Below are 25,525 nucleotides of genomic sequence, written 5' to 3' on the forward strand. Positions count from 1 at the left end.
GAGTTCAGGAGAAGTCAAGGCAAGCCGGGTCGATAACAGTAATCAGATGCGGGTTTACAGGTAGCAGGTTTACACAGAAACGCTGTAGACAAGACAGCACTGAAGCACAGCACAGGCTCAGTTTAAATAGATCCCTTGATGACCATACAAGCAACAGGTGCACGCACTTGTGCAATGGGCGTAGCCTATGCACAGCAAGCTGTCTAGAAGAGCCATTCTGTCTATGGGAATGCCCTTCCTGACAGGTATGAAAGAGGTATAACAATCTAGGAAGTGTGACCATCTTGGCAATAGCTGCTCTGCCGAACCACGAGAAGAATTTTGTGTTCCAGTGGGTCAGGTCCATGGCCATTTATTTCAGGAGAGGGGTAAAATTTTTCTCAAATAAAGTGTCCAAGGACCGTGTGATCCACACCCCTAGGTATTTCAAGACTGACGTTTCCCAGCGAAAAGGGCAGTTGGCTTTAACCAGAGCAAGTAAGTCCAGTGAAATTGTCAAGTTCAAGGCCTCAGATTTGTTAAAATTAATACGGAAGTTTAATACATAGCCATAAAGCTCAAAGGCTTTCATAAGGTTGGGGATGGTGGTATGGGGGCAGATAATATAGAAGAGCAAGTCGCAATTTTATATGTCAAGCCGCCAACCATTATACCCGCGATGGATTCATTAGCTCGAATTAACTGCAAAAAAGGTTCAAGTGTCAGTATGAACAGTAAGGGGGACAAGGTACAACCCTGCCTCGTCCCATTGGCTATCAAGACCGGTTCGGAAAGGAGCTGGTTAACTTCAATGTTGGCAGTAGGCGAATTATAAAGGGAAGCTATCCAGCCCATCAGTTTAGGTGGAAAATCTACGTGCAAACAGGTGGCCAGGAGGAAATCCCAGGCCACTCGGTCGAAGGCCTTCTCTGCATCAGTGGACAGGAGAAGGCCCTCGACCTTATGTCGCCTTGCATAGTGTACCAGATTAAGGGTCTTTATTACATTATCTTTAGCCTCCCTGCCGGGCATAAAGACCGTCTGGTCCGGGGAAACAAGTTTATGGAGTAGGGGCCCCAGCCTGGTGGCAATGATTTTCGACAAAAGTTTCAAGTCTAAGTTTCAAAGGGAAATGGGTCTATAATTCACGCAGTCTGTTGTTGATTTACCTGGTTTAGGTATAACTGTAATGTGCGCTTGGAGAAAAGTCCGGGAAGGTGTAGTGGGGTCTGATAAGGAGCTAAAGGCTTTTGTTAGAGGTGGCAGCAATAGATCTTGATACAACTTGTAATAATGAGAGGCATAACCATCCGAGGCAGCTGGGTTGCGTGAGTCACTGTGAGTGTATGTTACTGGCACTAATATGTCCTGTATCTTTGGTAATTCAGTGTTGTGTGTATTAGGCTGAATAAGCTTAGCACAAACCTTGAGTACACAAGGAAGTACCTCAAGTACTGTCTTGCTATAAAACAATGTCTGCTCGAAAAAGGGCTGGAGAGAGCACAGTTGGAAAAGGCACTGTGATGCCACCGTCAGGCCCTGAAGGCCCTAGTCATGCTTTCACTGTGTCCACTCCTCCTGGTAGGCCAGAGGCAAATAGCCAATCTGAGCCATCACGGTTGTCAGGCATAGTAGCTGCTCCATGTACTTCTGCCACAGCCTATGTTACCAAGGATGATTTGACATCGGCATCAGCCAGCCTACAGGATAGGATTGCTGACATGCTTGCAGCACCTCATGGAGGAAAGAAGCGGGTTAGATCCCTCTCTCCTGATCTCCCTGAATCATTTCAGGATTGGGCAGAGAATGTGGAGGATGTGGAAGATGTATCTGAAGATGACCCTATAGAATTGGTCAAGCTGAAATTTCCACTTCTGGGGAGTCCGAATCAGAAGAATCTCTACCAGTCTCTTGCTGAGATGGTCCGGGCTGAGTTTAAACTCCCACCCCTAGAGTCAACTGAGAGCTCCTTTTCCTCCCTTGGCTCACTGCGCCCTCCTCAGAGTCCTCGGTCTTTTCCCATGCATCCACTCTTACTTGGAACAAGAAGTGTATAGTGACTGGGATAATCCAGATAGGATATTTGTTCCTCCCAAAAGGTTTTCATTGTTGTATCCTATGGAGGATAAGTTTTCTAAGACATTGAATATTCCCTCTGTGGATGCAGCCATTTCTTCGGTTAACCAGAATTTAACCTGTCCTGTGGATAATGCCCAGGTTTTTAAAGATCCAGTAGATAAAAAGCTGGAATCTTTATTGAATGCCTCCTTTGCAGTTGCAGGTTCTGCAGTACAACCAGAAGTAGCAGCCATAGGAGTGTGTCAGTCTTTGAAAGACCGCATAAAGCGAGTATCCAAGACAGTTCTCTCTCAAGGGGAGTCTGTGGAAGATCTGTCAGATCTACCTCGCACTTTGTGTTTTGCAGTAGATGCTCTTATGGACTCCATAAGGCAAATGTCACGGTTTGGCTGATGACAGTGCATATGCGCGGAATCCTATGGTTAAAGAGCTGGTCTGCAGAATTACCATGTAAAAAATTACTGGCTAGCTTCCACTTCAAGGGAGAATGCCTTTTTGGTGATGATCTGCATAGGTATATCCAAAAGATCTCAGGAGGGAAAAGTACGCTGCTACCTGCAAAAAAGAAGAGCAGGCGCCCTTCCTTTAAGATCCCCAGCACAAAAAAATACCAGTGCTTCCAGTTCCAGGCAGTGGCGACGGCCTCAGCCGCCTGCATCCAGACCCAAGTCCTCAGGGCAAGGTCAGAAAAAACCCTAGGCCCAGAGACCAGCTAAGTCTTCCTCTAAGCCCTCTAAATGAAGGGTCGCCCCCACTGGGTGGGGGGGGGGGACTCCTGCGGTTTTCAGGGGCATGGGTGGAGTTGATCCAAGACAAATGGGTTGTCTCCACCATCTCACAGGGGTACAAGCTGGAATTCCGGGTGTTCCCGCATCCTCGTTTTTTAAGGTCGAATATACCAATAAATCCCCTAAAGGAAAGCGATCTCTTTCAGGCATTGGAACAGCTAAGAGCTCAGAGGGTGATAACCGAGGTTCCAGAGAACGAAAGGTTTCAGGGGTTTTACTCAACCTATTCATCGTCCCCAAACCAAACGGGGATGTGAGACCTATTTTAGGTCTCAAGGCACTGAATCAGTTTCTGAACGTTCGTTCGTTCCGCATGGAAACAATTCGTTCAGTCGTAACCTCCCTGCAGGGAGAGGAATTCCTAGCGTCTATAGACATCAAGGATGCATATCTTCATGTGCCAATATTTCAGACCCATCAAAGGTTTCTGCGTTTTGCAATTGGAATCCATCATTTTCAGTTTGTGACCCTGCCCTTCGGGTTAGCCACAGCACCAAGAGTGTTCACAAAGATCCTGGCTCCAGTATTGGCTGTTCTAAGATCCCAAGGGATATAAATTATAGGATATCTGGATGATCTGTTGCTAATAGATCGATCGGTGTCAGCTCTAAGCAAAAACATCCTTCAGACTGTACATTTTTTTAAGCGCCTGGGTTGGATACTGAACTTGGCAAAGTCAGCGTTACAGCCAGTCCAGCGTCTGGAATACCTGGGGCTTCTTGTCAACACGGTGCAGGCAAAGATATTCTTGCCAGCAAGAAGGGTCTCAGACCTGAAGAATCAGGTTCGGTCTATAGTGAGACTGAGATATCCGTCTATACATCTTTGCATGGTGTTACTTGGGAAGATGGTGTCCACATTTGAGGCAATTCCCCATGCTCAATTCCATGCCAGAACAACAATCTATCTGCATGGAATGGAAAAATTCAGTCTTTGGACCGGTTCATATCTCTGCTACTGAGAGTACGACAGAGCCTGAATTGGTGGACGCCCAGACTTCGGGGTCACCCTGTCAGGGTACAATCCGACAATGCCACGCCGTGGCTTATGTCAACCATCAAGGAGGCACAAGGAGTCTTTCAGCCCAGAAAGAGGTGGATATCATCCTGTCCTGGGCAGAGAAGTTTGTGCCATGCCTGACAGCAGTATTCATTCCGGGAATATTGAACTGGCAGGCAGATTACTTGAGCCGTCAACAGATGTCTCCGGGGTAATGGTCCTTACATCCTGAGATTTTTCAATTGATTTGCCTATGCTGGGGGGGTCCCACGTGTAGATCTGTTGGCATCCAGGTTCAACAACAAATTGGAGAGATTTGTGTCCAGGACCAGGGATCCACTCGCAGTCGGAGTGGATGCTTTGGTGACTCCTTGGGAGGACTATTCCCTGATCTATGCCTTTCCTCCAGTACAGCTGATATCGTGTCTGTTGCGCAGGATCCAGCTGGAGGGGAAAACAGTAATTCTGGTAGCTCCGGCTTGGCAGAGGAGAATTTGGTATGCACAGATCCAGAAGCTGGCAGTGATGAGCCCCTGGGTCCTTCCACTGCGTCGTACTTGCTTTCTCAAGGGCCGATATTCCACCCTGCTGTACAGTCGCTAAATTTGGCGGCTTGGCTATTGAAGCCTTAATCTTGAAAGAGCAGGGTGTGTCTGGCCCCCGCAGTTCATACACTGATAAACTCCAAGAAGCCAGTCTCTAGAAATATTTATTACAGGGTCTGGAAGTCCTACATTGCCTGGTGTGAAGCCAGGAAATGGCATGCCCACACATATATCAGGGGTATACAATGTACGGTTAAAAGCAAACACACACACACATCATAGGTTGAACTGGATGGACTTGTGTCTTTTTTCAGCCTCACTAACTATGTAACTATGTAACTATGTAACTAATATCATCGGGAGAATTCTATCCTTTCTGCAAGCAGGGGTAAATATGAAATTAGCCCTGAGCACAATTAAAGGGCAGATTTCAGCTTTATCGGTCTTTTTCCAGGAACCGATCGCTTCCCATTCATTGGTGCAAACCTTCATCCGGAGAATAGTACATTTGCTTCCTCCAGTGAAGCCACCATTATGTCCTTGGGACTTAAATTTGGTGTTGGCAGTTTTGCAAAAACAGCCTTTTGAACCTCTGCGGCAGGTTCCCCTGGTTCTTTTGACCAAGAAACTGGTCTTTTTGATTGCGATAACTTCGACTAGAAGGGTATCGGAACTACAGCTCTTTCTTGTAAAGAGCCATTCTTGATATTTTATCAAGATAGGGTGATTTTCCCTCCTCACCCAGGTAGTGTCCGCCTTTCATTTAAATCAGGACATTATACTACCTTCATTTTTTCCAGATCCTCGCTCAGAGGAGGAAAAGTTATTGCATTCCCTTGATGTAATGCGTGCACTTAATTTTTATTTACAGGAAACAGCTCATATTCGTAAAACCGAGAGCTTGTTTGTGCTGCCAGAAGGCCCCAGGAAGGGGTTGGCAGCATCTAAATCTATGATTTCCTGTTGGATTTGCCAGGTTATTACCCAGGCATATGGTTTAGTAGGAAAGGTTCCACATTTTCCTGTAAAGGCACATTCTACCAGAGGAGTAGGTGCCTCTTAGGCACATCGCCATCAAGCCTCTATGGCTCAAATTTGCAAGGCCGCAACTTGGTCGTCGGTGAATACGTTCACTCGTTTCTTTAGAGTGGATTTTGGGACCCAGGAGAAGTCTGCTTTTGGCCGCAGTGTACTGCAGGCAGAGGTGTAAACCTTCGGTTAAGGGTCAGATGGCGGTATTGTTTTGGTGTCCCCCTCCCCAAAGATGCATTGCTTTGGGACGTCACATATGTTATGATTATGGCTCTGTGTCCCGTGATATAGGAAAAGAAAAATGGATTTTTAATACAACTTACCTGTAAAATCCATTTCTTGAAGTACATCACGGGACACAGAGGTCCCTCCCTTCTTCTATGGGGTCTTTTATTGCTTGCTACAAAACTGAGGTACTTCCTGTGTGGGAGGAGCTATATAGGGGGCCATCAATTCTGATTGGTTGCCAGTGTCCTTCACCTGTAGGTGGCCTATATAACCCATATGTTATTATTATGGCTCTGTGTCCCATGATGTACTTGAAGAAATGGATTTTACAGGTAGGTTGTATTAAAAAACAATATATATATACATATATATATATATATATATATATATATATATATATATATATATATATATATATAATAGGGCATGAGTATCTATCGTTCAGTTCAGTATAGACCATACATTGATATATATACATATATAGGGCAATTGAGTATTGATCAGTCAGTTCAGTATAGCCTATACATTGATATCTACATATATATATATATAGGGCAATTGAGTATCTATTAGTCAGTTCAGTATAGACCAGTGATGGTGAATAGTGATGGACGAACATCGTCCGGGGCAGTTCGCGAACGTCAGCCGCAAATTTTCTCAAAAGTCTGCGAACTGCAAGTTCGCAGCGGGCCCCATTGACTTTAATGGGAGGCGAACTTTAAAAATCTTTAGGTCATATTTGCAGCCACAAAAGACTTACTAGCTGTGCACAAATAGTCCCAGCACATGGACAATGTCATAACAGAAGTATTGCAATTGGAAAAGTTGCCCTTTATTTTTTTTTTTTTTTTTACAGCACAAATTTTTTATTTTTTTTTCATAAATCAGCCAGAAGTGACAGCAGCCAGTAAATACATGTCAAATACATATAGGGCCCATTCACACTTCTGTAAAATGGGTCCACATCCATTCCACAATTTGGCAGAACCTTTACAGACCCATTGATTTTCAATTCCAGTCTGAAAAATTAGCCATTCACAGGATAAAGAAGAAGTAAGTGTCGGCCATTTCAGGCCCCAAAAATTAGCCCACATGTGTTTACCTGAGAGCTAAGAACGTAGAATTCTGTGGCTGAAGGTACATGAGGCATTCATAGGATACAGAAGTAAGTGTCGGCCAGTATAGGCCCCAAAAATTAGCCCACATGGTTTTACCTTACAGCAAAGAACGTAGTATTTGATGGCTGGAGGTACATTAGGCATTCACAGGTAACAGAAGTAAGTGTCGGCCTGTATAAGCCCCAAAAATTAGCCCACATGGGTTTACCTGACAGCAAAGAACATAGTATTTGATGGCTGGAGGTACATTAGGCATTCACAGGTAACAGAAGTAAGAGTCAGCTAGTATAGGCCACAAAAATTAGCCCACATGCGTTTACCTGACAGCAAAGAATGTAGTATTTGGTGGCTGGAGGTACATTAGGCATTCACAGGATACAGAAGTAAGTGTCGACCAGTATAGGCCCCAAAAATTAGCCCACATGGATTTACATGACAGCAAAGAACGTAGTATTTGTTGGCTGGAGGTACATTAGACATTCACAGGATACAGAAGTAAGTGTCAGCCAGTATAGGCCCCAAAAATTAGCCCACATGGGTTTACCTGACAGCAAAGAATGTAGTATTTGGTGGCTGGAGGTACATTAGGCATTCACAGGATACAGAAGTAAGTGCCGGCCAGTATAGGCCCCAAAAAATAGCCCACATGGGTTTACCTGACAGCTAAGAATGTAGTATTCTGTGGCTGAAGGTTCATTAGGCATTCACAGGATACAGAAGTAAGTGTCAGCCACTATAGGCCCCAAAAATTAGCCCACATGGGTTTAACTGACAGCAAAGAACGTAGTATTTGGTGTCTGGAGGTACATTAGGCATTCACAGGATACAGAAGTAAATGTCGGCCAGTATAGGCCCCAAAAATTAGCCCATATGGGTTTACCTGACAGCAAAGAAAGTTGTATTCTGTGGCTGGAGGTACATTAGGCATTCACAGAAAAAATAATTGTCGGCCCTGAAAGGCCGCAAAAATTTGGCATTCAATGGACATGAAATGCCTTGTATGCCGCTGTATTTAGCAAAGACAAGGACCAGGAATTGTTGTGGGTGGATGGCGGTCTGGCGGATATTTGTGGCATGGCATTAGGAATTTCAATGAAACATGGTCTACTGGTCACATGTGTTGAATTCTACAGAGATCCATGCCTCATTCATTTTTATAAATGTGAAGTAGTCTACACTGTCATGAGCTAGGCGAGTGCGCTTATCGGTCACGATCTCCCCTCCTGCGCTGAACGTCCTTTCGGAGAGGACACTGGCCAGAGGTCAAGCCTGCCCACCCAGTAGTCCAGGGGTTCATCACTCCTCAGAGCGTCCACATCGGCCGCTAACCCGATGTAGTCGGAAATCTGTCGGTCTAGGTGTTCCCTGATGTTGGATCCGGAGTACAGCTGTCGATGGTTCGGCTGAAAGAAGGATCTCATATCTGAAGTGACCAAGACATCTTCAAACTGCCCTCTTCTTGCAGGCGCTGTTGGATTGCTACCTGCAACTGTCTCTCTGTGACTAGAAATTCCTCTGCCAGCGCATGCAAAAGTAGAATGCAGCATTTCACGCTGGAAGTGCTGATTCTGACCGCCCTATGTGATTGTGGTAACATTTCCGCCATTTTTTTGTTTGTACCGGGGGTCTAAGTACGTTGCCACCCAGTACTGGTCCTTGGCTTTTATGCTTTTTATACGGGGGTCCCCTTTAAAACACTGGAGCATGAAGGCCCCCATTCGCACTAAACTGGAAGCGGTGTAGTGGCCTGCTTCCAGCTCATCATCCAGGATAATGTCGTCCTCGTTCTCCTCCCTCCATCCACGGACAACACCAGGGATCCCAGAAAGGTTTAAATGCTCTGCTTGCTACTCCTCATCCGCCCCAGCACCATCCTCCTCCTCTGACTCCTCTTCAGACTCCTGCTGTTGACTTGTCTCAGAAGGAGTAGCACTCACTGGGAATTCATCCAACATTGTGACTTCCTCATCTTCCTGCTCCTGCTCCTCGACGGCTTGATCAATGACACGACGCAATGCACGCTCCAGAAAGAAGGCATAAAGTACGATGTCACTGATGGTGTCCTGGCTGTGACTGACCAACTTCATGATCTCATCGAATGGCCGCAGAAGTCTGCATGCGTCGTGCGTGAGCAGCCACTGGCGAGGTGAAAAAAACCCAAGCTCCCCAGAACCTGTCCTGCCGCAGAGTTCGTACAGGTAGTCGTTAACTGCACGTTTCTGCTGGAGCAGCCTATCAAGCATATGCAACATTGAATTCTATCGCGTCGGGCAGTCACGAATAAGACGCCTGATGGGCAGGTTGTGTCGCCGCTGAATGTCAGCACAGCAAGCCATGGCTGTGTAAGATCTTCTGAAATGGCCCGAAATTTTCCTGGCCTGCTGCATGACGTCCTGGACCCCAGGGTTTTTGGCAATGAATCCCTGCACGACCAGGTTCAGGACGTGTGCCATGCATGGCACGTGTTATTTTGCCCTGTTTCAGTACGCTCAGCAGATTGGCACCATTTTCACACACCACTTTACCAACTGTCAAATTGAGCAGTGTCAGCCACTGATCTGCCTGTGAACGCAAAGCTGAAAGGAGTGCAGGACCAGTGTGGCTCTTGGCTTCCAGGCACAACAGATGCAGCACAGCATGGCAACGTCTCACCTGGCATGTGGAATAGGTTCTGGGGATTTTGGGCGGTGCAGCAGAAGACACGGTAGCAGCAGAAAAGGAGGAGTCAGCTGAGGAGAAGAGGGAGGATGGAGGAGGAGGAGAAGAAGAGGCAGGCCTGCATGCAATCCATGATGGTACAACTAAATCGACATGGTTGCCACGGGTTACATGCTTGACGGCCGTCAGAAGGTTCACCCAGTGGGCAGTAAAAGTGATATACCTTCCCTGCCCGTGTTTGCTAGACCATGTGTCTGTGGTCAGATGTATCTTGGCACCAACACTGTGTGCCAGAGATATATTCATTTGCCGCTGAACATGGCCATACAGCTCTGGAATGCCCTTCTGTGAGAAATATTTCCTACCTGGGACCTTCCATTGTGGTGTTCCAATGGCCACAAATTTACAAAAAGCCTCCGAGTCCACCAGTTGATATGGCAGTAGTTGGTGGGCTATCAGTTCCGACAAGCCAGCAGTCAAAGGTTGGGCAAGAGGGTTATCCGGCGTCATAATTTTTTCCGCTCCAAAATTTGGGCCACAGAAGCCTGCCTTTTTCCAGAACAACGTGACGACGGCATGATGGAAGGTGGAGTGGAGGACAATTGGGAGGAGAGAGGAGAAGGAGAAGAGGCTGGAAAGTGAGAGCCTGGAGTGTGGCTTTGTGGGTTCTGACGGTGTTGCTCCCACTGGGCTCGTTGATGGGCAGTTCTTAAGGCGGTCATCCCTAGGTGAGTGTTGGGCTTACTGCGACTTATGTGTTGACTGCAAAGGCTGCAGATGGCAACACTTTTGTCAGCAACGGACACATTAAAAAAAGCCCACACTGCGGAGCCATGTGCCCGCGTCCTGGGAGCGCCAGATGTGACTGTATATGGTTGATGGCTCGCTCCTGATACATTTGCTGTCTGCTTTGTACCTATTGTGCAATGCAAGTTCTGCCTGCCTCTCCTCCCTATCTGCCGGTCCGTCTCTCCCTCTGAACTCCCCTCCTCTGCCTCTCTAGTGGCCACCCACGTGACGTCCATAGACACGTCATCATCCATGTCACCTTCCCCACCACTAACATTTGAGATCTCGGAGTAGGCAACAACAGCGGGGACCAACCTCCTTGGGCTGATCTGGGTACTGTCGTCAGACTGCTGTGTGGCGGCTTTTCCTACCTCCTCTTCCTGATCCAATGCCAAGAATGGCTGCGCATCGCAAATGTCTTGTGATGGATCGGAAAAAAATTCCAGTGACTCAAGCGGAGGGTATGTGGCGTTGGTGGTGGCGTTTGTGGTGGTGTCTTTGGGGGTGCACACAGCAGAGAGTGAAGAGGGTGCAGATAGAGAGGATGAGGAGGGTGCAGAAGAGGAAGGCTGAGTGAGCCACACAACCAAGTCTGGTGCGTCCTTTGACGTAATCGAACGTTCCTTCTGAGACTTTACACTTTGGCTCCAGCCTACTGCTCCTGCCCTACCCCTAGCACCCCTGCGTAAGTATCTGCTTCTTCCTCTGCCTGTCATGTTTTTAAATTACCATGTGACAAAAGTCTCTAGAGAATCTCAGTTTATCTGGAAAAAGGTATATAACACGCCACTTCAATCTGTGGTATTGGGGGGCCACAGACTTATCACACCAGTTCTACAAATAATTGGCCAGTAACTGTTGTCACTGTGTTTAGCACAGTTAACGCAGCAAAAGAGGTCAAATTTTTGCAGGACTAAAATACAATCTTAGAAAAGTATACTGTTAAATAACACCCCACTTCAATATGCGGTATTGGGGGGCCACTGGTTTATCACACCAGTTGTTCAAAAAATTGGCCAGTGAGTTTGGCACTGTGTGTATCAGACTTAACGCAGCAAAAGAGGCAATATTGTTGCAGGACACAAATACATTTAGGAAAGTATACTCAGATAACACCCCACTTCAATATGTGGTATTGGGGGGCCACTGGTTTATCACACCCGTTGTTCAAAAAATTGGCCTGTGAGTTTGGCACTGTGTGTATCAGAGTTAACGCAGAAAAAGAGGCAATATTGTTGCAGGACACAAATACACTTAGGAAAGAATACTCAGATAACACCCCGTTTCAATCTATGGTATTGGGGGGGGGCACAGGTTAATTACACCAGTTCTACAAATAATTGGCCAGTAACTGTTGTCAGTGTGTGTAGAACAGTTAACGCAGCAAAAGAGGCCACATTTTTGCAGGACTAAAATACAATCTTAGAAAAGTATACTGTTAAATAACACCCCACTTCAATATGTGGTATTGGGGGGCCACTGGTTTATCACACCAGTTGTTCAAAAAATTGGCCAGTGAGTTTGGCACTGTGTGTATCAGACTTAACGCAGCAAAAGAGGTAATATTGTTGCAGGACACAAATACACTTATGAAAGTATACTCACATAACACCCCGCTTCAATATGTGGTATGGGGGGGGGGGGGCACTGGTCTATCACACCAGTTATAATACATTAAAAGTGCTTTTGTCACTGTTTGTGGTATTGCTGCAGCAATGCTCAGTTACCACACCTGTCACAATGCTGCACAGTGCACAATAGAAATCCACTATAATTTGCTTTCTATATTACAAAGTATATTATACCGTGGATTATACCCCTATATAGTACACCGCACACCTATACCTAATAAATTGTAGCCCTTTAAATGACTTTTGTGGACATTAACAGAGCGATTTGTGTCACTGCTGATCTGTCCCTACAGCACACTGGATACCTGTCCCTAAACTGAACAGAAACTGCACACCTATACCAAATAAATTGTAGCCCTTTAAATAACTTTTGTGGACATTAACAGAGCGATTTGTGTCACTGCCGATCTTTCTCTGTCCCTGGAGCACAGACTGGATACCTGTCCCTAAACTGAAAAGAGACTGTAGTAGACCTATACCGAAATACCAGCCCTGAAAAGGACTTTTGTGGATCTTAACAGAGCTACTGTATTTGTATCTGGCAATCTGTCCCTGATGCATACAGCCAACCTTTCCCTACGCTGATAAAAAGCAGAATGTGAAATGGCTGCCTGCTCTGGACTATTTATAAGGTAAGGGGCATGTCTATGTGCTGAAATGTTTCAATTGGCTGTCCCGTTCCACCTGACGGCTGTGTCATGGATCAAAGTTATCCCCAATGTAAACTAATATGGCCACTGCGAACATCGCCATGTGTTCGCAAAATTGGCGGGTAGCGAACAAGCAAAATTTGCCACGAACCGCAAGGCCATCTCTAATTAACATTCCCTGGATATGTTTCTGAGGCATCGTTCAACCAAAGAAGGAGCGGTGGAGTGGGCGGCCGGCTGACTGATGCCTTTAAACAGTTCTTTAGTCCTCAGCAGCACCCAGGGCTGCTAGGTTTAAGCAAACATCAGCAGTGTCATATGATGCATGATTATTTAGGGGCAAGAGCAGACTTGGAGACCTTTCAAATTGTGCATCCACTGGGTTACTGGGTCTTGAGGATGGAACACTGGCCAGAACTTGCTCAATTTGAAATGGAGCTACTGGCCTGTCCTGCTTTCAGCATACTTTCCGAACGGACATTCAGTGCTGCTTGAGGTTTTGTGATAGACAAAAGAGTGCGTCTATCCACAGACTCTGTTGACCACCTGACTTTTATCAAAATGAATCAGTCCTGGATCAACAGCAGCTATCAAGCCTCTGATGCTGATTTAACTGATTCAATTTGCTAGGGGTCTGCCATCCCTTGAAGACTGCATATGCTGCCTATCCTATTCCTCAACCTTGATTCTGCTAGCTTCCAACAATGTTTTTGGTTTAGGTCACCACCCACACCCAAGGCCCTATTTTTCTGCACTTGTGTGACAGGTGCATACAATTTAAGTTTCATATTTAATTTTTAACAGCAGGCTCTGTCCCTGTGCCCTGCACCCAGCAAGAATAACTGTGAGGAGTTACGGTGTTCAGGCACCACCAAAGGCACACTTTTTTACACCTGTATGACAAGTACATGCAATTTCAAATTTGTATGGAATTCTTACCAGCACGTCCCGTTCCTGCACCCAGAAAAGTGACTGTGAGGGGTTATGGTGTTTAGGCACCACCAACACCAAAGGCCCAATTTCAGATTCAGTTCCTGCCGATACTAACCTTCCAGGTCCCCATCACTCTAGCAGGTTTGCGTAGCCGCCACCCAACCTTGGCCAGGTCGGATGACAGCACAGCGCCCCCACTAGATCAATGATAAGAAAACATACAACACTTGATCTTAGCCAATTTCAAATTGGTATGGAATTTTTACCAGCAGGGCCCGTTCCTGCGCCCAGCAAGAGTAACTGTGAGGGTTTGCGGTGTTCAGGCACCAACAACAACCAAGGCCTAATTTTTCTGCACCTGTATGACAAGTACATGCAATTTCAAATTGGTATGGGATTTTTTACCAGCAGGGCCTGTTCCTGCGCCTAGCAAGAGTAACTGCGAGGAGTAGCGGTGTTCAGGCACCACCAACAAGTAAGGTCCAATTTTTCTGCACCTGTATAACAAGTTTATGCGATTTCAAATTTGTATGGAATTTTTACCAGCAGGGCCCGTTCCTGCGCCCAGCAAGAGTAACTGCGAGGGGTTATGGTGTTCAGGCACCATCAACAACCAAGGCCCAATTTTTCTGCACCTGTATGACAAGTACATGCGATTTGAAATTTGTATGTATATGACAATTTTTGCTTTAGAAATGTCAGTATTGCCGCAGCAGGCTACATACATCGTAGAGATGCACTACTTTACAGGCACATTCAGGGGACCCCCAGGCACGATATTTAAAGGAATTTTTCATTTTTATAGTTTCACTTTAAGCCTCATTAAAATCAGTAAATCACTGCTCCTTTAAAAACAATTGTTTTTGTTTTTTTCTTTTTAATTGCATTGCTACATGTTCCCCAGATCAGTACCCGGACCCCCATACACTTTAGTTGGGCAATAACTTGCATTTAAGCATTCAAAATTAGGACTTTTTATTTTTGACATTCGAGTCTCATAGACTTCAATGGAGTTTGTTTGTTTGTTTTGTTTTTGTTTGTTCCCCTGTCCACGGTGTTCTGGTGCAAACCGAACCGGGGGGGGGGGGGTGTTCGTCTCATCACTAGTCTGAAGTTGGGTGGTTGCCTGAAGGTCAACACTGGGGGTTGCTGGAATATTCTTTTCAGGGTTCTGTCCTCTGTTAGGCTAGATTCACATCTGTGTGGGTAGTGCTGCTGTGGGACTCGCACAAATACAAGCAGCTGCAAACACCCACATAGAGAAATGCGGGACCCGTGGGCGGGTGTCTTTAATCCTAATGGCATGCCGCCCACACTCGAAATCGCACCTATACTGGGAACCTCAGGCTGCAATTTCAAAAATAGTGCGGGGACTTCTTTCCTGCGTATCACGGGGCACAGCCCATTAACATGCATGGGCTCTCATGTCCATGCAAACCGCTGTCCGCACAGCCACACAGGTGTTAACCCAGCCTAATTATCTATCTTATCCCTTCGAGTGCTGCATTGTATGTGGTTACCAGAGGTACATGACTACTTGTTTTCTTCTCTTTGTATTGTAGGAGATTTTATATTTGGGCATTTATACTTATACTGATAATTTTGTTGTTGTACCCTTTCTAATGAAAGATTCTGCTAGTAGTCCTAGATGTATATTTCTGTCTTCTGGTTCGGAGCATATGCTGTGGTATCCAGACTAATGAAGGGCCACCTTATGGAATGGTTCATGTGTTTCCACCAAGGTATGCATGCTACATCATTTTAAACACCAGAAGCTTCACTCACACCACTATTACACTACTTACACTTAGACATCGGCCAAACACCCCCCTGTTTGGTTCGCAGCAGTATTATTTTTTTTTTCAGGAGCAGTGATTGTAATTATGCTTAAAGTGCAACACTAAAAATGAAAAATTACTTCAAATATAGTGCCCCTGAGGGGTCCCCTTAATGTGCCTGTAAAGTGGCACATCTGTAGCATGCATAAAACATGCTGTAGCAAAAATGACATTTCTAAAGCAAAAAAAAAAAACAAGTCAAATCCCATTTAACATGACTCACAATTGCAATTGCCGGCACCCGGCTATTAAAAAAAAGAAAGGCATTCGCCCTCCCAGTCCATCCCAGACCATTTGAGACTGGTATGGATTTGGAGGAAATCCCCATGCCAAATTAAAAAAAAAAAATGGCATGGGGTCCCCCCAAAATCCCTACCAGAACCTTATCCGGGCATGCAGCCTGGCAAGTCAGGAAAGGGGGGGGGAGCAAATGCCCTCCCTCCTGAACCGTACCAGGCCACATGTCCTCAACATGGGTGGGTGGATGCTTTGGGGGAAGGGGGGTCGGTGGTTGTGGGGGGTCCATGACTGGGGGTATTATCGGAATCTTGAAGCCCCCTTTAACAATGGGGCCCCCATATCCCTGTCCCCCTTATGTGAATGAGTAACGGGTACATAGTACCACTATCCATTCACCAAAAAAAGTGTCAAAAAGTAATAAACACAAGAGACAAGTTTTTAACAATTCCTTTAATAAAAAATAAAAAACAAAATCCCTCGATGTAAATCCATCATCAATATAGCCGCCCAGTAACCTGAAAATTTAAAAAAGAATCAAAAATGTTCTCCCTCCTGGGAGGCCTCACACCGAATGCCTCCTCCGTGCACATTTCTTATATAGGTAAGGGGCAGGGCCACTTGACTAAGTCACCCAGTGGCACCGTCCCCTTCTGACGTCACGGACTGGTGCATGCTGGGCATGTGATGTCAGAAGGGCAGTGCCAGGTGGCCCCGTCCCTTACCTATATAAGAAATGTCAAAGCACAGAGAAGGCATTTGGTGGGAACCGTTTCCCCATCCCTACTTACATTATTATATCTGTAGTTTTGCTCTTGAATAGTTCATATCTTTCCATATTATCTTAGGTCCCAAGGGCTCGATGCTCCGAGGAATGTCTTCCAGGGTTCAGAAAATCCATAAGAGAAGGATATCACCCATGTTGTTATAATTGTGCTCCATGTTCAGAAGGAGAAATATCAAACCAATCCGGTAAGCTTTATATTTCTTTAAATAGAAACTCTGATATTGAATTAGAAAATTAAAACTTTTAAAGTGATTCTGTAACCACTTTACACTTTTCAGGCTGAACATCTCCCTACATTGTATGAAATTAATGATTACTGATGGCACCTTTCTGCCTTATTTTGGGGAAAAGTTTACTGCACTTTTCTTCTATCTCTGACCCTTCTGGGAGTGTTGGAGGCTTTCTCAAGCAAGCAACAGGAATCCGATTCCTCCAACTGTCTGCCTGAGAAAGCCTCCAACACTTTTACACAAACCTAAAAGTGGTCTGGAGAATGAAGAGACCAAAAATGGTAAAATAAGGGAATGTCATTGTTACATACATGTTAGGGTTACAGATAGACTGTGCCATGGCCACCCCTGAGGCTGAAGGTGCTTTTATTTTCAGTAAATCATCATCACACTTTGTTCATGACTAAAACTTTCTTATATATTATATCTTATATTTATATACACTGCTCAAAAAAATTAAAGGAACGCTTTTTAATCAGAGTATAGCATGAAGTCAATATTGTTTTGGTCAGTTAAGTAGCAGAGGGGGTTGTTAATCGGTTTTAGCTGCTTTGTTATTAATAAAATTAACAACAGGTGCACTAGATAGGCAACAATAAGACAACCTTCAAAACAGAATGGTTTTTACAGGTGGAGGCCACTGACATTTTTTTCCATACTAATCTTTTATGACTGTTTTTCACTATTTTTTGCATTTGGCTGGGGTCAGTGTCACTACTGGTAGCATGAGGAGATACCTGGACCCTATAGAGGTTGCACAGGCAGTCCAACTCCTCCAGGATTGCACATCAATATGTGCCATTACCAGAAGGTTTGCTGTGTCTCCCAGCACAGTCTCAAATGCATGGAGGAGATTCCAGGAGATAGGCAGGAGACCTGGAAAGGGACAAAGAAGGTCCTTATTCCATCAGCAGGACCGGTATCTGCTGCTTTGTGTAAGGAGGAACAGGATGAGCTCTGCCAGAGCCCTACATAATGACCTCCAGCAGGCCACTGGTGTGAATGTCTCTGACCAAACAATCAGAAACAGACTTCATGAGGGTGGCCTGAGGGCCGATGTCTTCTAGTGGGCCCTGTGCTCACTGCCCGGCACTGTGGAGCTCAATTTGCATTTGCCATTGAACACCAGAATTGGCAGGTCTGCCACTGGCGCCCTGTGCTTTTCACAGATGAGAGTAGGTTCACCCTGAGCACACGTGACAGACATGAAAGGGTCCTGAGAAACCATGGAGAACATTATGCTTCCTGTAACATCATTCAGCAGGACCGGATTGGCGGTGGATCAGTGATGATCTCAGGACGCATATCCAAGGGGGCATGCACAGACCTGTACAGGCTAGACAATGGCACCCTGACTGCCATTAGGTATTGGAATAAAATCTTTGGACCCATTGTCAGACCCTACGCTGGTGCAGTGGTTCCGGGTTCATCCTGGTGCATGACAATGCCCGGCCTCATGTGGCAAGAGTATGCAGCCAGTTCCTGGAGGATGAAGGAATTGATACCATTAAATGGCCCCCATGCTCGTCAGACCTAAATCCAATAGAACACCTCTGGAACATTATGATTTGGTCCATCTGAAAACACCAGGTTGCACTTCAGTCTGTTCAGGAGCTCAGTGATGCCCTGGTCTAGATCTGGGAGGAAATACCCCAGGATACCATCTTTTGTCTCATTAGAAGCATGCCGATGTTTTCAGGCATGCATACAAGCACATGGGGGCCATACAAACTGCTAAGGACCATTCTGAGATACTGCAATGAAATTTCAGCAAACTGGACTCGCCTGCTGCATCATTTTTTCACTTTGATTTTGGGGGAGTCTCTGAGTTCACCCCTCTGTAGGTTGATCATTTTCATTTCCATTAAATTATGTGGCATCCTTTCCTTCCTAACACATTACCCAGTCCATACCAGTATAGATCCTAACACATTACCCAGTCCATACCAGTATTGATATCCAGCATGATATTTTTCCCCATTGAGATCTGATGTGTTTTCAAAGTGTTCCTTTAGTTTTTTTGAGCAGTGTATATATATATATTAGATATTTACCATATATATTGTTCCAAACAATTTGTTTTGTTTTGTATGGCTTTTTATTCATATTTAATATTACATCATAACTCCAAATCATTTTAGAGAAAATTGACCACTTGAGGAAGGTTTGCCCCCTTCATGACCAGGCCATTTTTTTGCGTTACAGCACTGTGTTACTTTAACTGACACATGCGACACCGTTAGGGTCCTTTCACACGGGTGCTCCGTGTGTCCGCAAATCATCCCATCCGTTTGCGGATGATTTGCGGACATAATGTAAGTGAATGGCACTGCGGATGTCAGCGGAATACTATCCGCTGACATCCGATTTTCCTCCTTTCAGTTCTGTTCCGTTTTTTCGAATGGAACAGAACCCCATTTTTCCTTCCGTGTAAAAAACGGAAAGGAAGGAAAATCGGATGTCAGCTGTGTCATCCGCTGACATCCACAGTGCCATATACTTACATTATGTCCGCATATCATCCGCAAACGGATAGGATGATATGCAGGCACACGGAGCGGATGACAGAAATGTCATCCGCTCCGTGGAAAAAAAAAAAAAAAAAAAGTCCCGCAGCGGACTAAAGCAGCGGAGCGGCCGTGTGAAAGAACCCATACAAAAAAAAAATGTAGGTAATTATTTTCCTACAAATAAAGCTTTCTTTTGTGGTATTTTATCACCACTGCATTTTTTATTTTTTGCACTATAAACAAAAGACCAACAATTTGGAAAAAAATATATATTTTCTGCTATAAAACATATCCAATAAAAAAATTTTAAAATCTTATTTCTTCTTAAATTTAGGTTTAAAATGTATTCTGCTATATATTTTTGGGAAATAAATCCCAATAAGTGTTTATTGATTGGTTTACATAAACTTTATAGCATCTACAAACTATGGGATATATTTCTGGAAATGTTATTGCTAGTAATAAAGGTGATCAGCAACTTATAGCGATACTGCAATATTGCGGTGGTCTATCGGACACTAACTGATCCTTCTGACACTTTGTGGGAACCAGTGACACTAATACAACGAGCAGTGCTAAAAATATGCACTGTCACTGTACTAATGACACTGGCTTGGAAGGAGTAAAACATCTAGGGTGATCAAAGGGTTAACTGTATGCCTAGACAGTGTTTATGCATACACAGTGTGCTTCATTCTCTAGGTGAAGAGATGGATTCTGGTCCCTGCTTTGCAGAAGCACCGAATCCATCTCTTCCCCCCTGTGAGAACTGAGGTATGCCTTGTTTACATAAGCATATCTCAGTTCTCCGTGTTTTACTAATGATCGGCGCATTCCGGAGAACGTTGAGTCCCGGGACCCACAGATCAGCTGCTGCTAGCACCCCCTACAGGCGTAAATGCAGAATCATGTGTATATATGTGTGTATGTGTGATTTGGCGCACAACTGTGCCACCCTGTAGCAGTAAAAGTGCAATAGGTCGGTCAGCAAGTGGTTAAGAATATAACTGAAAAATATTCAATATCATCAAATAGTTGCATTCTCGGTGTAGCGTGCCTAATGTTATTATGACTTATTTTTACTCTACAGACAGTGAACTCTGCAAGAAGTGTCCTGAAAATAAATGGCCTAACACAGCTAAAAATATTTGTATTGACAAGGTCATTGAGTATTTATCATACGAGGAGGATATTCTAGTTTTATTTTTTTCTGTATCTTCAGTCATATTTGCTAAAATATCTCTCCTTACACTTGGACTATTTTTCTGGTTTCGGAGCACTCCCATAGTCAGAGCCAATAACCGGAACCTCAGCTTCATTCTGCTCCTCTCCCTCATACTGAGTTTCCTGTCTGTATTCCTCTTCCTTGGCCGTCCTGTGGATATTACCTGTATGCTGCAACAAGTCTCCTTTGGAATTCCCTTCACCATCTCAGTATCTTCTATCCTAGCCAAAACCATCATGGTCTTTGTTGCTTTCAAAGCCACCAGACCTGGAAGCTCTTGTAGAAAATGGGTGGGAGTCAAACTTCCCAATACAGTCATGTTATTCTGCTCATCCGTTCAGGTTATGAATTGCATTCTCTGGATTTGCATCTCTCCACAATTTCAGGAATATGACATGGACTCCTATCCTGGGAAGATCATCATTCAGTGTAATGAAGGGTCAGTTATTGGGTTCTACTCTATGTTGGGTTTTATTGGGTTTCTGGCAGCTGTGAGCTTTGTTCTGGCTTTTATGGTGAGGACATTACCGGACAGTTTTAATGAAGCCAAGTACATCACCTTCAGCATGCTGGTGTTCTGCAGTGTCTGGATTGCCATGATCCCGGCCTATCTGAGCACCAGAGGGAAATACATGGTGGCTGTGGAAATATTCGCCATATTGACCTCCAGTGCTGGAATATTATTGTGTATGTTTTCTCCAAAACTCTACATTTTACTTTTAAAACCTGAACTGAATACAAGAGGAACAATGCTGGGGAAAAGAATGCTGTAAATGTAATACATTGATTCAATGTATAATGCTGTAGACCAGATTAAACACATTGTCAGAATGTTTATACTGCTCTGAATATAACAGTGTCTATTTATGTCAATAAGCAAAGATCTGTGCGGAAGGAGAATCTTAACTTATTTCCACAAATCAATATGTAGCGAATTCTTTTTATTGATTAATTTCTTTTTTTTAAAAAGCATATACCAATCTTAGTGAAAACAGTCTACAGTATGGAATATATATAAAATATTTATTCACGAGACATGCAATCATGATAAATGATCAGACTTGAGATGACACAGAAAGATAACTTTACATAAATACACACTTCAAACAATGAATGCAATGTGATTGGTAGCTCAATAATGAAAGTGAAAATAAAGCAAGATTACGTTTTCTCCAGGTATAGTATAAACCATAAATGTATGTTCTATACAATCAGACCACAATTGTCTGCGCAATGCACAGCCTGATAGTCATTCCACTGCAGATGAAGCGAGAATAGGCTATGCAAAACATGAGATTAATACTCCAATATGCGCTAAATCAAATATTAATAAAAATGTATAAAAAGCAAAAATCATCTCTTAGAGAAAAATCTACATATGGTTAATACGGCTGGGATTGTAATCTTGTTTCCCTTGAATATGAAATGTAAAACATTTCAGGAAGTACATAAACAATATTGAATAATAATCAAATAATTAGCAAGGCATATTTACCATATTAAAAATGGCTGCTAGCTTAGAATGGTCGTTACCAGAGTCCTTAAGATGGCTGCTTTTCCAAGATCGTGGCCAGGTAGGGAGGAGTATCGTTTGGCGTCCCTCAAAGGTTCAGATACATGATGGAGCAAAATGGAGTCTGTGTAGATGAGTCTATGCATGGCTGTAGTAGCTTGTGTGTTGTATGTGTGATGTATGTTGGGCAAATGTCATGTGTCCTGTCTCATCTGAGTTCTCCTTTTTATATGGTATAGAACAAAGGACTATTAAAAATTACCATAAGTTAAACCCAGAAGGAGTGACATTATCCCCATTGGTTGGGATAACTTATCCATTAACTGGTGATGTCATTGGGTGACACCTCTTGGTTGACCAGAATATTGAATATTAAAACTATAGAATTTCTCCATTTAAGAATATAATAAAACAACATAAAATGTATCCATGCTCTCATCTATTACATGTCCATTTAATATCCATTATGTATCTAAATAAGGAATTAATCTTTGTAACACCATTCTAATATTTAACATATCTTATTTAATATATATATCTATATATATTGGAAATTACTTTTTAACCTAAGACTTCAATTAGTAGCAGTCAGTCACCAGAGATGGCAGTATTGTGTTGCTCTTAACTTCAGCATATAGCAGTATAGCAGCATTATTTATCTTCAAATAAACTTTGCACCTTATATTGACAAAGTGCTTACAATCTCAGACCTCCTAGAGCCTAGCAAGGTTAAACAAAATTTTATGATGATTTCTACAACTTACAATTTACAAATGTTTACTGAAGCCTCTTGACATACAGAGATGAGTCATCAATATCAGTATAACTTTCTTTAGCAAGGATGAAACAATTATAATATATAACGGTTTTCTACATATCTATGTATGTTAGTTATATATATATATTTCATTGTTAATATTATGTTACATATAAGATTATAACGTATCTGTAAATCTTATTTCTAAATGAATATAAATACAGAAAATACTGGCTAATGTTTATGGTTATCACACAGATAAGATTACCTTTGTATAGCGTCTTAGACTTTATCTAAAGACAATCAACAGGCTATTTATTTATCACCTTAGGTCAACACAGCATGTCTGGGTTTCCTGTTGAATAGGCACTTTTTGTTAAAGGATATTTAACCTTTCAGTAACCTAACAAAAATGGATGTCATTGCTTCATATTTCTATATAGAACAAAATATAACATTTCATTTCTTTTTTTTAAATTTAACCTCCCCAAATAAGCCTGACATATCCCCCCCCCCTTCTTCCCAGTATTTAGGTGACCAACCTTAAAAACAACTGGGAAGAAGCTTCAGGAGAAAGAAACGAAAAACGTCTTGTCCTATTTTTATAAGGGAGTAGTTCATATTGGGGATTGTTCATCATAACTTTCAAGCAAGGCGATGAAATGAAAAAGCAGTTCCAAGTGTCAGTTCGTAGCGACTTTGCTATTGTTAGCCATGTCACAACTGTTCCTTGTTAGTCTTTTGAATTTCAATCTCTTAGTAAAGAAACTCAAATTTTCCTTGAAATCTCCATCTTCAGCTTACAAAGTTTTGATAGATACAGAGATTAACTACTGCGATGGTATTGGCAACTACCATTCAAAACGCAGTAAAACAATGTTGGCAAACAGGAATCCGAGAAATCTCTTTGAACGTTGGTTGAACAATGAATGGTCACAGCATGGTCTAGAGTGTCATACACCTAGACTGAGTTTTGCTCACATGTGCAATGTATCATTCTCACATCTCCTTCAATTGAAAACAGGAGGTAGTGCGATTCATCTTAATTGATTTCCTCAGATCAAATGCACAAAGATCTTTTAAAACAAATCTTCCTCTCCGTCAACAAGAATCTTGGTCGTCTCGCAGCATGATTCCTGAAGAAGGACCCGATTCAATGAGGGGGTCCGTCCTGAGCTGGGCTCCAAGGAGTGATATGACCCATCCGATTGCAGCGTTTATGGTAAACATCATCGTCTGTACCAATCAACGACCTGACATGGAAGGTTATTCTCCCTCTATTGGATGAAATATACAGTATGAATATATATTCTCATCAATTGACATGTCAATGTGAGGTTGGTAATCTAAGCTTTCTCAGAGTTCTTCTTTATTCCATTGTGGGATCAGTCTTTTATCTGACCACCATGGAAGGTGAGACTATGTATGCGACCTTTCCTAGGGGAGACTGACTTCTGGGGCTCATCAACATGGGGATGTATTCATCGCCATGGATACCACACATTGAACAATTGTACAATGATACAATAATTTGTTAGCATTTACCTACTACTTGAGAGGAAAAAAATATAATATCTCCCCCTTTGGGCATCAATGCAATTTATTGTATGCAACAAAACTACCTGACATTGAGGATTCCTTCTTGGTTACCGTATACAACCTTTAACCTCTTGACTTCATTACGTCATTAGGGTTTTATCCTCCTTGGTATCACCGTCATTGGCGATTTTTCGAAATGTGCCCGCTTTGAGCGACCTGTTTGAGTCAGAGGGATGAAGTGACCACTGAAAAATAGGAGGGTAGTTAGTATCTAACAACCAAGATCCCCTGGCAGGGATTTCAGGATCCTCAATACTGTGACCTGGGGATAAAATGGTGTTAGAACCTCTGTCTCCTATGCCTCTATTCAGTGTATCCCTCTGATTCCTGAACACTTGGGCATTTAAGGATTTTGTGGGCTTTGACTGGCCACAGGATTTGTTCCTAAAGAGGAAGTATTTTGGTTCTGGGCTGCAATGCCCTGAGCGAACCAAGTGATCATCCGATCCAACTTGGCATCTACTCTGCTGAAGACCTCTTCAGAATTGGATTGTTGGCGGTGCCTATGTCTCTCGGGTTCAGAAAGATTGGACAGATCCCCATCAGAACCGCTTGCTCGGTTCTGGCGTGGGGTCTGGGCCTTAATGTCTCTTGATCTTCCCGAGGATTTTGGGAAGCCCTAAGATGGGGCAAATCCCTATTTATTTGTGGGGGTCCCCCTTGTTGAGGATATTGGGCAAAGCGAGGGTTTCCATCCTCAGGGATAAATTGGGCTCTTTGGGGATGCTCCCTAGAGATTTTTGTTTTAAACCTTGGGCCCTGTCCCCTTGGAGGGAAATCCTAAAATGGCCTCTGTTCCCCCCTCCTTATTGGTGGGGTGTCCGGTGTCCTTCTTGAGGTATCCGGTATAAAATCTTGCTCCTTTTGTTTTTTTTTTTCCAGTGTGAGGGTTTGAGGAGAAAGGTGTGTTTCTGCCACAATTTTGGTGACAGGCTCACGCCTTTCTTTGTATTCACCGATCTGTTGGATCTTTCACCACCCATTCCAGTGAACACCTCAACTTGTAGTCCCTTGCCAAACTTATTATTATGTACTTAGGCAATGCCTCAAAGCACAGGGATTTAAGTTCCAGGTGGATGTACTCAGGCTCCTTCATTGAAGGGTGTTAGGCACTTTTGAGTACAGCCAAAAATTCAGTGGGCTTTGGTGCTCGGTACATTTTAGATTATGGATAGCAGCAGTAATGTTCTTGTATGGGCTGAATTTTAATTTACATCCTACAGACCTAACACAGAGTGTTTTCATAGGCCTCAGGATGATCAGTAATGTCTAAGGACCCTTTCTTAACAAAAATCGGGACAGTACTCGTTTTAAAAACTTTAATTCTGGAGGTGTATGGTATATTTTTAGGGGTGCTCGTCTTTTTGCAGTAACCTGATATGACTCATACCTATTTATGC

At 43.6% G+C, this 25,525-nt stretch overlaps 1 protein-coding gene across 1 annotated transcript; it reads left to right on the plus strand.

The window, feature by feature from the left end:
• Window positions 1–1,700: 1,700 nt before the first annotated feature.
• LOC309567966 (vomeronasal type-2 receptor 26-like) lies at window positions 1,701–21,029 on the plus strand (the record flags this gene model as incomplete). The annotated part of the gene is made up of 3 exons (XM_082273520.1): window positions 1,701–1,901; window positions 16,353–16,476; window positions 20,122–21,029. The coding sequence occupies 3 exons, from the start codon at window positions 1,701–1,703 to the stop codon at window positions 21,027–21,029; spliced, it is 1,233 nt and encodes a 410-aa protein (XP_082129646.1).
• Window positions 21,030–25,525: the final 4,496 nt, after the last annotated feature.

The sequence above is a fragment of the Pelophylax lessonae genome (genome assembly GCF_965119305.1).
Source record: "Pelophylax lessonae genome assembly, chromosome: 1".
NCBI classification, from domain to species: Eukaryota; Metazoa; Chordata; class Amphibia; order Anura; family Ranidae; genus Pelophylax; species Pelophylax lessonae.